The sequence below is a fragment of the Nannobrachium achirus genome (assembly GCF_963921795.1).
Source record: "Nannobrachium achirus genome assembly, chromosome: 19".
NCBI lineage: Eukaryota > Metazoa > Chordata > Actinopteri > Myctophiformes > Myctophidae > Nannobrachium > Nannobrachium achirus.
Window position 1 is genome coordinate 46,780,730 of NC_137826.1, and position 13,159 is coordinate 46,793,888.

The window sequence follows — 13,159 nt, forward strand, 5'->3', positions numbered from 1 at the left end:
AACTGTAAACTTTTGATGAGACGAAAATGTATGTCCCGTCCCCGATTTTTGACAGTTTGGTTGTTGTTGCTGTCAGTTCATAAAGATAGGAAACATCTTTGCCTAACAACACCACTGTGTTTAAAACCGTAGTTATTTATGATGGACCAATAATGTCAAATGTCAGGCCCCAATTTACCACACAAGGTCTCCAGTGTGGTGCCCAGTAGTACGTAGAGTCTAGTCTATGATACCAGTACTATGATGTCATGGTGATGACATCAGGGATCTCCATAAATGGGTATAAAAGGTTTTGCGCGTGTATGTCCAAAGCTTGGCTGAACCGTGAACCCAAGGGGATGGATTGGCCAATCACGTTCCTCTGGTCCGACCGACTTCTCACTTCTCAACCATCCTCGAGTCATCGGCGACACAAGCGTCAGGTTTGAAGTCGATCAGTCTGACGGTGCCTGCGCAACAGACAGACACAGGTTTCGTGAAATAAAAGATACTCTTGAAAAGTGACATAGATACATAAATAGTTACATACATACATAGTTACATACATACATAAAGCTTTGTCTGAATCATCATCATTGACTGGAACTTTCACACTGGACTTCAAGCAACTCTGACATTTTTCATGAGCTGTATGCCATAAAAATCGTAATAAAAAAATGGGTTTTGAATATTTCACTGCATGCGCAATGTATCTAGAATATAATGATCGTTTATCTTTTACAGAATTACAAAAAATTATGAACCTTTCCACAATATTCATTTTTTTTAGACAAAGCTGTACATACATATGCCTACATAGTACACATATAATAAATAGGCTACGTATACATACATGCGTGTGTGCTGATCAGGACAGCCATAGCCATAATATCTCCAGAGGACAGCACGTGTCGTGTACGACAAAAAAGGGACCCCAATTTAAACAAGCCTAAAAGCTTTCTTGTGGTCTTTCTTTATCCCTTTAGGACAGGTGACCATCAGTGAACTGTACTGTCACTGTGCAAACGTCTAATAAAGTCTTCAATCAATCAAAATCACGAACACTGATAATGACATAGCTCCTTTCGGAACCCCCCACTCCCTCACTCAGTGGAGTGGGGGGTTCCGAAAGGAGCTAATAATGACACATTTCCCTCAGTGAAACACAGTCACTAACACCTTATTGGTCAGAAAGAACTCTTACCTGGCTGTGAGCAGTCCAGTAGAGGTTTCTTTGGGAACATGTCTCCATTCAGACATATCTCCATTCCGACAGTGACTTCTTATTGTCGGAGTGGCGACACTCCCATGGGCCTAAGGTTTAGTGTATTTTATTCTGTTTACCATGATGTTAGCAGCAGCATGGCTAAGTTGGCTTACAGAATCAACAGAACCGTGCCGCGTGATTATGGATCCCACTGGGAAAGATGGATAACCACGCCCTGGACTCATTTTTGAAGCTTGTGATTGGCTGAACCGGACGTAGGGAGCGCTCCGTTGTGGCCTCTTGGACCGCGCGAGGTGCACCAAACCCCAATTATCATTGCGTTTATCGTGCGCTTGCCCAGGCCTTACGGCCTGGGCATAAATAGAAGGATTGCATTCACCACGGCTTCGTAACTCGCGCGGCGCTCCGCCGGCCGCGCGGCCCTGGCCCGCTCTTCGCGGCCACTCCAAGGTCCGCTGGCCTTCGCGCCGCTTGCAGTGTCGTGGACAATAACTGTGAAAACGAGCGCTCTATGCCGTTTCCATCCATCTTTCCCAGTGGGATCCATAATCACGCAACGGTGCCCGGTAACAGGGAACCAACGTAGAGCGGAAGTACTCGGGGGGACGTATTTGAGCGACGTGCTTGAATACAATAGGGCTGGTTGACAACAGCTTTTAGAGGTAAGAGTTGGATCATTATTATCATTAAATGCACAGTTTTAACACTCCTGTACACCAACACGGCAATTTACCAGCGTTTATTGAAAGTGCTGGCCAAGTTAGGATCACAACTTTAAGACAACAGCCAGTGCACTGCCTCAAACACGCTGCTTTCTGCTCATTATCGCTGCTCATTGTAACGGTGATAGTAACAACATCACCATCGTTTTATGAGCAGCTCTGCATCTCCCACCACCGCCTATTATGAGAATATCTTAATCGTTCGTGTAAGTAAGTGCAGAACGTGTGTTTTCTCTGTATACAACCAGCTTGTCTCGGCGATTACAGAAATACAATTGGATTATTATTATTTTATAGGCCTATTAGGCTACTTATTCCAGTAGTGTCTTGGATCACAGTGGGAGCTATTTTAGTATGCATTTTTGACCATAATTCATTGTAAAATCCTCACTGTCAAGTCAACTGTGTACAACATGTTTATATGAGATACTTAAAGTGTGGTTCCTGTGGAAATAAGCCTCTGCTTTCTAGGATCTCCTTTTAGTTGACATTGTACCAGTGATTTGTACTGTAATGAATCTGTACTTTTTTCTATTGCAAACTTCTAATAAATGCTTAAATCAATCAATCAATGTCATTTTAACATTTTAATGTTATATAGCACATTAACAGGATTTTTTAGGGTGGATACTGATCACAGATATAAAATAATCTGCTTCTACAGTATGTACAGTCTGTCTGTCACTCTGCACCTGTTGGTTATGACACTGCCTTTGTTATTATGACCCTAGACTAGAGAGTGTTGTGCTTTGGTTAAGGTTTCCGTTACTTATCTAGTATATAGCAGCTACTACTATAGGGATGGGACAATATGAAAATGTCATATCACGATTATTATGACCAAAGAAATCACGATTTACGATATTATTGAGATAATCAAAGTATCCCCAACATCCATTATCCTGGGGCAGAACATTTGCCATAAATTAGCAGATCTACAAGCTCACAACGTAACCGGGTATGTCATAGTAGTCCGACGACAAGCTCACAATGTGTCGTTACTGTGTTTCACGATAAACGATAATATTGCTTATCGTCCCATCCCTAGCTACTACTACACGTGTTTCAATATACAGTATAACAGACACATGCTAAATGACACATTTAGAATTTGGAAACCTCTCTTTTAAAGAACCACTTAAACCTTATATACCTTACCCAGTGCTCTAGTAGGCCCACTCCTTTTCCCCCCTCTACACCAAATAGCTTTATAGCCAGCCCACAAATACTATAATAGCACTAGCAGGACTACAAACTCACATTGCTCTGTGTTGCAACACGTTGTGACAGGGGCGTACCCAGGAATATTTGTATTGTTAGACAGGATCAAAAATAAATAAAAGGCGAGCACCTTTTCGCCTTAATGAGCCGTCCGCGCCTGCGTTGTGAGCTTCTACATCAGCGGAATGTTTGCCCGAGAATAGGGATATGTTAAAAAAAATAAAGAAAAAATAAATCTGATTTCTCGATTGGGTCATTTATTTTTTCTGATCGGTCACTGTCTGAGAGTCATTTGGAGTGAAAATTGTCCAATATTTATTGGTGGCCGGCTGATCCGTTGGAGCACCCTATTTATAATGGAACCAATTTTAAACAGACTTTCCTGTAATAGTTGGACCTAAGCAAATGTTTTGCTCAGGGACACTTCGACACATTGCTGGCCTGGCTGGCCTTGGAATCGAACCCTAACCTCTGGCACCCCAGGGTGCCAGAGTTTAGTAGTGTCATTAGTGTCAGTGACATGACATTTTCCAGATCTAGCTCTGTCTGTCAGCTTTTTATTGCTTTCAAATGTTTCCCTTATTAAGATTAAAACAATTGTGTCTCTTTTCAGTTGATGTTTTCCAACCTTTCAAACATGATGTTGCATCATGGATTCAAGAGCAGTAAACAGGACTTTACGTTTGGACCGTGGAAATTGACCGCTGCCAAAACCCACATCATGAAGTCTAAAGACATCGAGCGGTGAGTCTCTCCTCTGTTAACCCCATGAACCCTAGCAACCCTATTCTGGCCTGGGTATGTCATAGAAGTCCAACGACAAGCTCACAATGTGTCTTAACAAGATGCGTTGTGATCTCGTAGATCAATTATATTTTGTATACGTCAAAAGTCGCTGCACATCTGTTTAAGTTCTGATTTATTTTTGTCTTTTTTACATTTCAATCTGATTATGTTACCTTGGTCTGGTGTGTAGAAGCAACGGCTATTCAAATAAACCCAATTACCTATGACGTAGGACAGGGTTACACACACAACCAAAGTGAGTTTGAAAACATGACCAACAACAAAAAACTCCCATACCTACAACAATGTGCGAACACAGCAGCAAGATTAGTGAACTGTTGCGATAAAAGATGGCTAGAGACTGGAACACAACCACCCTAAGGACTACAAACCATTGATTGACATCTAGACCTACTTCACATACAGTATGAATTTTCAACCGTTTTTCAACCGTTTTTATTTCATTTTGACACTTGCTTTGGCAATGTAATATGTTTTCTCATGCCAATAAAGCTCCTTTGAATTGAAAATTGAATTGAATCGTGTGTCTCCAGGTTGGCAGAGGAGATGGGCATGCCCGCCCTGCCGGAGATGCTGTTTGGTGACAACATCCTGCGGATCCAGCACACAGACGGCTACGGCATTGAGTTCAACGCCATCGATGCCTTGAAGAGGGTCAACAACCTGGCGGACAACGTGAAGGTGGCCTGTTCACAGGAGTGGCTTGAGAGCAGGCAAGATGACCTTCAATTTATTTCTAGTGGGGGACCAGGGCAGGGGACCCCAGCTAAAATGTGTACACGCATCGCAATAATTTTAACCACTTTACCCATGTATATGTTGGCTACTGTAAACTGTATACTGTACATAAATCTTCTCTTCTGGGGGTCCTTTCAATTTGGTGGTGCTTGACAGGGAAAAGGTTTGAGAACCATTTATCTAGCACACCTTGTATCAACCTGATGTCCTCCTGATGCAACCTGATGCAAGATGTAGGGTTTAAGTGATTAATAACTGCAGGAGTATTATATATTGTGATAAAAGTGCTGCTTCAGTAGAGAATGCAACATTAAACCTATAATGGTGCCCTCGGTGTAGTGCTGGGCACGGACGGTCTCTCATTCCCTTTCTTACTGATTAGTTACTCTAGATTTAAACGGGACACCTTATGTTCAGTTCCTGGCAGCAGTGCCAACGGCTTGGCTGGGCGCTCCAGCAATTGGCAGTGTTCACTGTGGGTAATGGTGGTGAGCGATGGGTGGTGTCCTTTTCTTTGTATTAACATCCCGTGTTGGTTGGTGCCTGTTCAATGTAGGGTGGGGATGGGGGGGGGATTACATGTTACGCTGTCCTGTCACAATTATTACCTGATCGTTTGATCACAGTTATTTAAGCTAATCACAATTATTTACCTTAATCGCTGGACAAAGCTGGATGAAATGAACAGAAATGTTATATTTCCACATCCTTGTCCACACTCTATTAACCACATTCAACCTGGAATCCCTATTTTGGCCATTTAGGGCAAATGTCATGATCGTGACTGCCCTAAAGCTGTCCTGAAAGTCTTCACTATCAGGTTAAAAGAAGCGGCTGGTAACTCCCTGTGTGTTTTGAACGAGGCATGTGGTTGTCGGCGTCGTCCTCAACAATAGTTTTATTGTGTTTGGCAGCGACAGGGATGTGCAGTAGTTGTGGGGAGTGGTAATGACAAAGAGAAATTGGGGAAAACCACAAAAAGAATCAGAGGAAATACGATCATTCAATTTAGCTCTTATTTAAATCATGTGGGAATACGAATAGTCAAGTAAATTGTCATGTATATTGTTTTTGTTATGAATGTGAACATGCATAAAATGAGAATGAAAAGACCTACATTGCAGAAATATTCAGATATATTTGTGTATCAGTGCATTTATGATCAAATACATTATCATATGTTTTCAGTGAGCATGATCCAGCATGTTAAGATGAAATAACAGGGGGGAAAGAATCGACCCCTGTGGGTCCACGCACTATTTTTTTGTTACTACATTTTGTTGATGTAGAAATCTTTTGTTTGTTTTTCATTTAAAGTAAGACCTGAACCATTGTAGGACGGTTTCAAGTCACAAGACACGCAGAACTTGATCTCCGTTCTTCAGGACAATAAATGACCATTATGTGACATTCTGTGTCTTAGGGCTGACTCTGAACACTCCAAAGAGGTGGTGAAGCCTTACGACTGGACGTACACCACAGACTACAGAGGCACCATGATAGAGGCTGACATGCAGATGAGGGTGGGTGACTTCATTTTGTCGTGTTGTCCTCATTGATGTGCTCTCATTTATAACTCAAGGAGTTTGAAGATGTCTTTCTCTCTCCCTCTACCCCTGCGCAACCCTATAGTTAACTAATGTTTCAGTCAATCCACTATTTGGTGAATCATCTGTGTTAAATCTAACAAATAGATATCGTAGTTATAGTAATTAATAGTTATGTAGAGACAGAATATTTAAAATAGGCTGATGCACGTCACCTAAAAGGTTGTCCACGGGCACATATGACAAAAGGAATGCACACGATGAGAATGCTGTCTGGTTTCAGTCCTTTGATTAGACCTGATGAAGGTCTAAGGATTGACACGTCGTTTTGTAATAAAAGATTTCTGCAAGTTCCAGACAGTGTGTGTGGGTGTGATCCTTCACATTGTGTGCATATAATATTTGTTGGGCAAGATGACAGTGGAGACATTGCTCATTCACTATTCGTTCGGTTCTACATGTGCATCTCCATTTTTTAATTCCAACATTTCGAAGGCATTCATTTGAAGCTTAGTGTGCCTATTCTGGGGCGAACATTCGCTGAAAATAGCAGATCTATAGGTTCAAAATGTGTCTCATAGTGAGCTTGTACATCTGCAATTTTCAGCTAAGATATTTGGTGTAGAAGGAAGAAAATTCCTAGTATAGAATAGAACCCTTGGGGATGCCAGTCAACTAAGTATGTAGAGTTTAAGTCATTAACATTGGATGGAATGGAAACAACAACTGCCTGAAAATGTCATGATCTGCTTTTCTTTCTGATTGTCTTCCTCAAAAGGTGGCGGAGACGACGGAGCGCATAAACCTGGAGAAACTGAAAGCGCGGGAACAGATCATGTTCTTCGACGAGGTGCTGCTGTTTGAGGACGAGCTGCACGACCACGGCGTCTCCACAATCAGTGTTAAAATTGTCAGTAAACAATTTTATCTTTGACAAAAAAAAAATCTACATTTTTCCCAGGCAGTGTTGATTTTGACAGCAAAGTTTTTATTTATTTTTAGTCATAGTCTTTTGAATAAAATGTCATCTTGTTGCTGTCATCTGAAATGTCTTAGTTTCAGTCTAGTTTTACTGTAGTCGACTAAAAACCGTACGGTTTTATTGCGGCCCCCCCAAAATAATATTTTGACGACAAAATCAACTGTATATTTAGTCGCCTAAAATCGTATGATATTTAGTTGAAGAAATCTACAGTTGATTTTAGTCTAGTTGTTAATTGCTGATGAAAGAATATTAGTCATAGTTTTAGTCATCTTAGCTTACCGGTAGTTTTCATTTCGTATTGGTCAGTGAAAAAAAGTAATCGACAAACATTTTTCGCAATAGTTTTAGTCGCCGAAGTTAACACTGCTCCCAGGCTTCCAGCCCTTTGACAGAGTGTGATAATCTTATGAAAGAGTAGGAGAGTGCGTTACTGAGGGAGAGCATCCTTATTGTGTGCGGACATTGCCTTTTTTATAACCTTATGGAATTCCACATCTATCTCGCAGTGAGCAAGTAGTGCCACTGGTTTTCTCAGAGACTGCAAACGTTGCTTGCGAGCCATCATCAGCTGAGCTTAACCACGTTTGCTCATTTCTGATCAGTAAGGCTATGAAGGAGATGTTGGAGCTGGTCTTTTACTCACATCTCTGCCATATAATAACCAAATGAATGAGATGCTGTTATTAGAAGAATTCCTCGCTTTTGTTGTGACCGTGGTAAATCAACGTTATAACCTGACTCCACGGTCCAAGTTGATAAAACAACTATAGTAGTATAATATATATATTTTTTAAATTGTATTATGACTAATAGATATTTTTCCTGTAACTCTGTTATAAGGAAATAACTTCGGAGTCATGCAAAATGCACATTGGACAATAAAAGTTAATTAATAGTGGTTGTTTTTGATCAGCTCAATAATTGATCACACTGTAGCTCACCCTGATCACCTGCATTCAAAAAGAGGAGTTTGCACAGTGCACACCCCTGCTCTATGATGATGTCCCACACAGTAGTGTTCCATACCATACTTCCATGTTGTATTGGTGAGTGAGTGTGGCAATGATTGAGGTGCTGTGTCTTCTACAGAGAGTGATGCCTACCAGCTTCTTCGTGCTGCTGCGTTTCTTCCTTCGAGTTGACGGAGTGATGATCAGGATAAACGACACACGACTGTTCCACGAGGCAAGTTATTCCTTAAGTTGTCCTCATAATTTGGTTATTTCATTTGGCCGTTTACAACACAAAGATCTAACATGTTTATCAAGGGAATCACTAGGCACGGATGTGTCTTGATTGCAATCTGTTGTTTGGGACCATGCCTGCCTGACTGAATAACACACAATATAGACATTATCTTGTCCATCTGCTCTCTGTAGACCGTTCGAAAAAAGATTTCTTGGTGCCAAACAATGAATTCTACTCATTTAAAGTACTAGCGTTTGGAACGCAGTCCTGGTCTGCCTGCAGTGCTGTGTTCTACCTGTAATGCAGCGTCTGCTGTATACAGCCTCTGCTGTCGGAAATAGAAATATGAATAGCGTCTGCCCTCGTGAACCTTTCAAAGTAGCGTATTTGATAGGCATTATGCACTGGCGTCTGCCCTGGCCACACGAATAGCCACGGATCATAGATTATAGTATGCCCTCAAAAAAGGTCTAGAACACACCACTGTCTGCCTGCCATGATGAAAGCTCGTTTTGGGGAACATTAAACATTGTTCTTAATCTAATGAGCTCATGTCAATTTCTTTATAGGCTGGAAGCAACTACCTTCTCAGAGAATTCAGCACAAGAGAAAGCAAAATAGATGATCTGAAGGTGAGTGAACGGGGAGTATGCAAGTACTGGAATACCAGAAGAGTCCCCGGAAAGAAACTTGCCTGGGCTGATGGTTTATGCCTTTTGATTGATTGAGGTATTTATTAGAAGTTTTGGATAGGAAAAGGTACAGTTTCATGACAGTACAGTTCACTGATACAATGTCAACTAAAAGGAAACTCGGGTAAGGCAAGGCTTATTTGCTATTTTCCATTGAGTTTCTTAATATCCTATATACCTCTGTAAACTATGCCTAAACGCTTAAACCTAACCTTATTCCTAACCTTAACCTCAGTAAAACGGTGCCAAAACCTAACCATATTTCTAATCTTAACCTCAGAAAGATATGTGTTATCCTAAAGTTTTTTCTAACCTTATTCTCAGTAAAACAAATCTCTGCAAGTTTCTTTCCGGCGACTCTGCCGGTTACCAAGCACTGCACCACAAGCACATGTTATATAATGTCCTAATGATGGCTTTTTTTTATTTTAGATTTTCTAACAAAGACTGTGTAGATTTTTGAGGAAACTTTGAGGTTCACAAGACAATTTAGCAACGTTCAATACAATCAAGAGTTCAATACACTCAAAAATGTTCAAGTCAACACTGGATTTGACTGTGTGTCTTATGGATACAGCTGGCCACTCCCTCTTTGCTGTGTCTATCGCTGTGGCACTAAGGTCAAGGAAAGCCTGAAATTAGAGTTCACATAACGCAGAGCTTTCGAAAGGAAGTTAATACTGTATGTATCTGACTGTTTGTATTGATTGATGACAAAATTAGGCATGTGCTGTAATATAGAAAATTGAGAATGCATTGATGCATCGTGCAATGGAAAAGAGTCATTAACTGGTGAATTGTAATCGAATGGAAATCAGGAGTGTGTCAAAAGTTTATTTATCATACAAGAGCCCTGGAATTGACTCACCTTAACAAAGGATTAAAAAGAAGGAAAACATTTTTTTCTTCTTTTTTTTTATTGATAGAAATGCATATACTGTACATTAACATCCATTTGTACTTAATATGTTGATTAAACACTGTGTGCTATATAGTAGATGTATCGGGCAATAACCAAACTATTGGGTTTATTCTGTTTTCCTCTAGAATGTCCCTCTATCTCTGCAAACCGATCCAAACGAAATCGCCCAGTACTTAAACCTGAAGTTGACCGAGTGCGAGAAGCTGGAGCTGCCTTCAGTGGACAACGACTCGGCCGGTAACCAAGAGAAGAGCGCACAATAAAAATCCCCTTACTGTGTCCCATCATGTTCTAGTGTGGGTTATAGCACTCGTCCAATATCTGTTTACTCTTTTAGCGCCACACCAGTGGTACTGCGCCAGGGGTCATCGCCATGATGGCTTGTGGTATTTATTCCCACGGACATCCAAATGAGTGGACAATAATATTACCCAAAACACATAAAGAGATAGCCCTGAATGGCCATAACAGGTCTGTAACTCTCAGAGTGTTCAAATGGATCCAAATGGACCCATAACTCTTGAGAGTGTTCAAATGTAAGGGTCCATTTGTGTTCCATTGGTACACTCTCAGATAAAACATAGTTAGCACTAGTGGACTCCTAATATGTCATACTAGTGTCGTAGTAAATAAGCGTCATACTGTACATATTCTGAAGGAGACCTGGAGACTTGACTTTAAGTAATTGGGTCTTATGATCTAAATAAGAACATCTAAAATTTGCCACGGACAAGACCGAGTCTTTGGGACACATTTGTCCGTGTACAGACATATTGATGACCCCTGTACTGCCCGTTTAGCCCATTGACTATGACTCTCAGCATACTTTACACTACTGGCCACCGTTTTCCAAAGCATGCTGCTGTCTTTTCTTAGATTTTGAAATAATAACGGCATGGTTTCACAATGTGCAGGTATTGAACCCATCTTAAACCTCTCTGGTTGTCATTTCTGCCCGATAAGAAATCGTGTACATTTTTAATATGTTCTGGATTACCTATCTAAAGCAATTTTCAAGTCTCTGCACGTTGGTTTTCACACTGGACTGAAATGGATGGAATCCAATGGCTTCCTCTGGGGGGGCCAAAACAAAACATGGTACTTACTGTATGTTTTGTCAAATTGTCAGCAGTAATGTCCAGTATGCCATATGAGTCATGGGCATGAGCTAAACATGCAATACCACTGGTATGGTCATTTAAAGCAGTCGTTCTCAACCTGTGGGTTCATGATTCTAGGTGGTCCCCAGATGACATTGAAGAGACAATTTAAGGAAATGTAAGGACCTTTTAAGACCTTTTTTAATACATCAAAAGTAATCAACAAGCTATACTATAAAAACTGGTCAAGCATTGGCCAAATTGTCAAATAAAATAAAGAAAGAGGCAGAAAATTGTAAAAATGATCTGTGAAACAGAGTCAGACTAAATGCAATGCCTCAACTCCTATAATTCCGAGTGCTTGTCAGGGGGGCGGGGGGTCTCCATTTCTAATATGATTATTTTGGGGGGTTGTGGCCTGAAAAGGTTGAGAACCACTGATTTAAAGCATCAAATATAAGAACACATAGCACCCTGCTGTCCTTGAAAATGTGTGGGTTAATTATTTGGGACGTCCTCAAGGGACCTCAGCTGTTAAAAGGATACCTGGTTAATGACCCTTATATGGCATAATACGATATAATTGTCCTCTATAAGTAAAACTTTACATTTTAAACACTTTATTTTAGAAATAGTTTATCTTTTACTCAGGGGGGACAGAGCCCATCTCAAGTTGACGATGTCATTTGTCCATGTGTGGTCCATCGCTATGGAATGTATTCCATACATGCCATAGGGCTGGACCACACCTCAACTTGCGACAGGTGTTGTCCCGCTTGAGTAAAAGATGAACTAATTCTAAAAGAAATACAAAATATTTATGGTGTTTTTAAATGATAATTTAGTTAATAGAGGGGCAATTATAATGTATTAAGGCATACACAATTTATCAGCCAGGGATCCTTTGTAAGAGTTGTTGGAAAACCTTCCTTGGTGGATGTTAATTAAGGGATTTGGGTTGTGTAAATGTTTGGTTTTATATGGGGGTTTTCTACATAAAGTCTGGGATCATTGGGGATGAGTGCAGGGTTCATTGGATGGCACACAGGTGGAGTGTTGCACCCAGCCTGAATTAAGCCCTGTCCGTTTTGCTTTCTGGGGCTGACTGAAGGAAGAAAATCTTTAAAAATATAATACAAAAATAAATACAATTTCCAGCAGCTTTGCACAGCTGTCTGTCTGGATAAGCTTATTAATGAAAAAAAAAAAACATTGCCAAATGTGTAAATTTGAGCTAAAGAGGAGTGATTTCTCAATGATGCCAGACTTTTCAAGACCCTATATACTGTATTTTTTAACATTATATTATGGTGTACTCTTCCAAACGGTGTGAACAGTATAAAATATTCAGTGTGTTCATAATGCAACTAGAGATGCATCCAGGACAGGTGTCATACACAAACTCTGGATCGTAAAGTGCAGCATGTGTTACCCTACTTTTGTCATAAAACTGGTTGTTTCGTTTTTTTTTTATGTTGTTGATTTTTTTATGTCTTTATTTGACTGGAAGACATTTTGCACAGTCAAACCGATTAGCAACATTTTTGATACAAAGTAATGACATCGAGTTACACCACGTATGATTTTTAATTGTTCTTCTGAGGCTTGTTGCTTTAATGTCTGTAAATGCCTGTAAAAAACACTAGCCTTATAAAATAATTGATGTTCTTTTATCTCTTAATAAAGAACTAAATAACCCCATTTCTATCAAGTGTGCTGTCTAATTTTAATCTGGATTCTTGTTCTTTTTTTTTTCTTCAGATATTTCTTTTGGCTTTTTTCTGCCTTGTACAGTAGATTGACAGGAAATGGGGAGAGGGAGACTGGGAGTGACACGCAGCAAAGGTTGTTGGGATCGTGATTTGAACCCGCAACACACTGTCAGGCTGGTTGAATATATTATTGCTATTTTTAAAATCCCTTTACAGTCATCATGAGTCATGCCAATTACTGAATTTAAAATGCCTGCCCTTTATGTTCAATCTGAGCAGCTGGAGACGCCAAGAGTGGTTCTCTATTCATTTTCGGGT

General features: G+C 40.3%; 1 protein-coding gene across 1 annotated transcript; it reads left to right on the forward strand.

Moving 5' to 3' along the window:
* Positions 1–1,826: 1,826 nt before the first annotated feature.
* tiprl (TIP41, TOR signaling pathway regulator-like) lies at positions 1,827–12,834 on the forward strand. Its single transcript, XM_080748975.1, has 8 exons — positions 1,827–1,869; positions 3,764–3,894; positions 4,491–4,670; positions 6,119–6,218; positions 7,021–7,152; positions 8,317–8,412; positions 8,985–9,047; positions 10,155–12,834. Exons 2-8 carry the CDS (start codon positions 3,767–3,769, stop codon positions 10,290–10,292), a joined length of 837 nt encoding a protein of 278 aa, XP_080605101.1. The 5' UTR covers positions 1,827–1,869; positions 3,764–3,766; the 3' UTR covers positions 10,293–12,834.
* The last annotated feature ends 325 nt before the right edge of the window (positions 12,835–13,159 follow it).

Bases quoted from the DNA above. Each gene is read 5' to 3' on its own strand.
- tiprl (XM_080748975.1), top strand. From the start codon at position 3,767: ATGTTTTCCAACCTTTCAAACATGATGTTGCATCATGGATTCAAGAGC. The intron at 4,671-6,118 runs GCAAGATGACCT...TCTGTGTCTTAG, and splicing joins CAGGAGTGGCTTGAGAGCAG to GGCTGACTCTGAACACTCCA. The intron at 7,153-8,316 runs GTCAGTAAACAA...TGTCTTCTACAG, and splicing joins CCACAATCAGTGTTAAAATT to AGAGTGATGCCTACCAGCTT.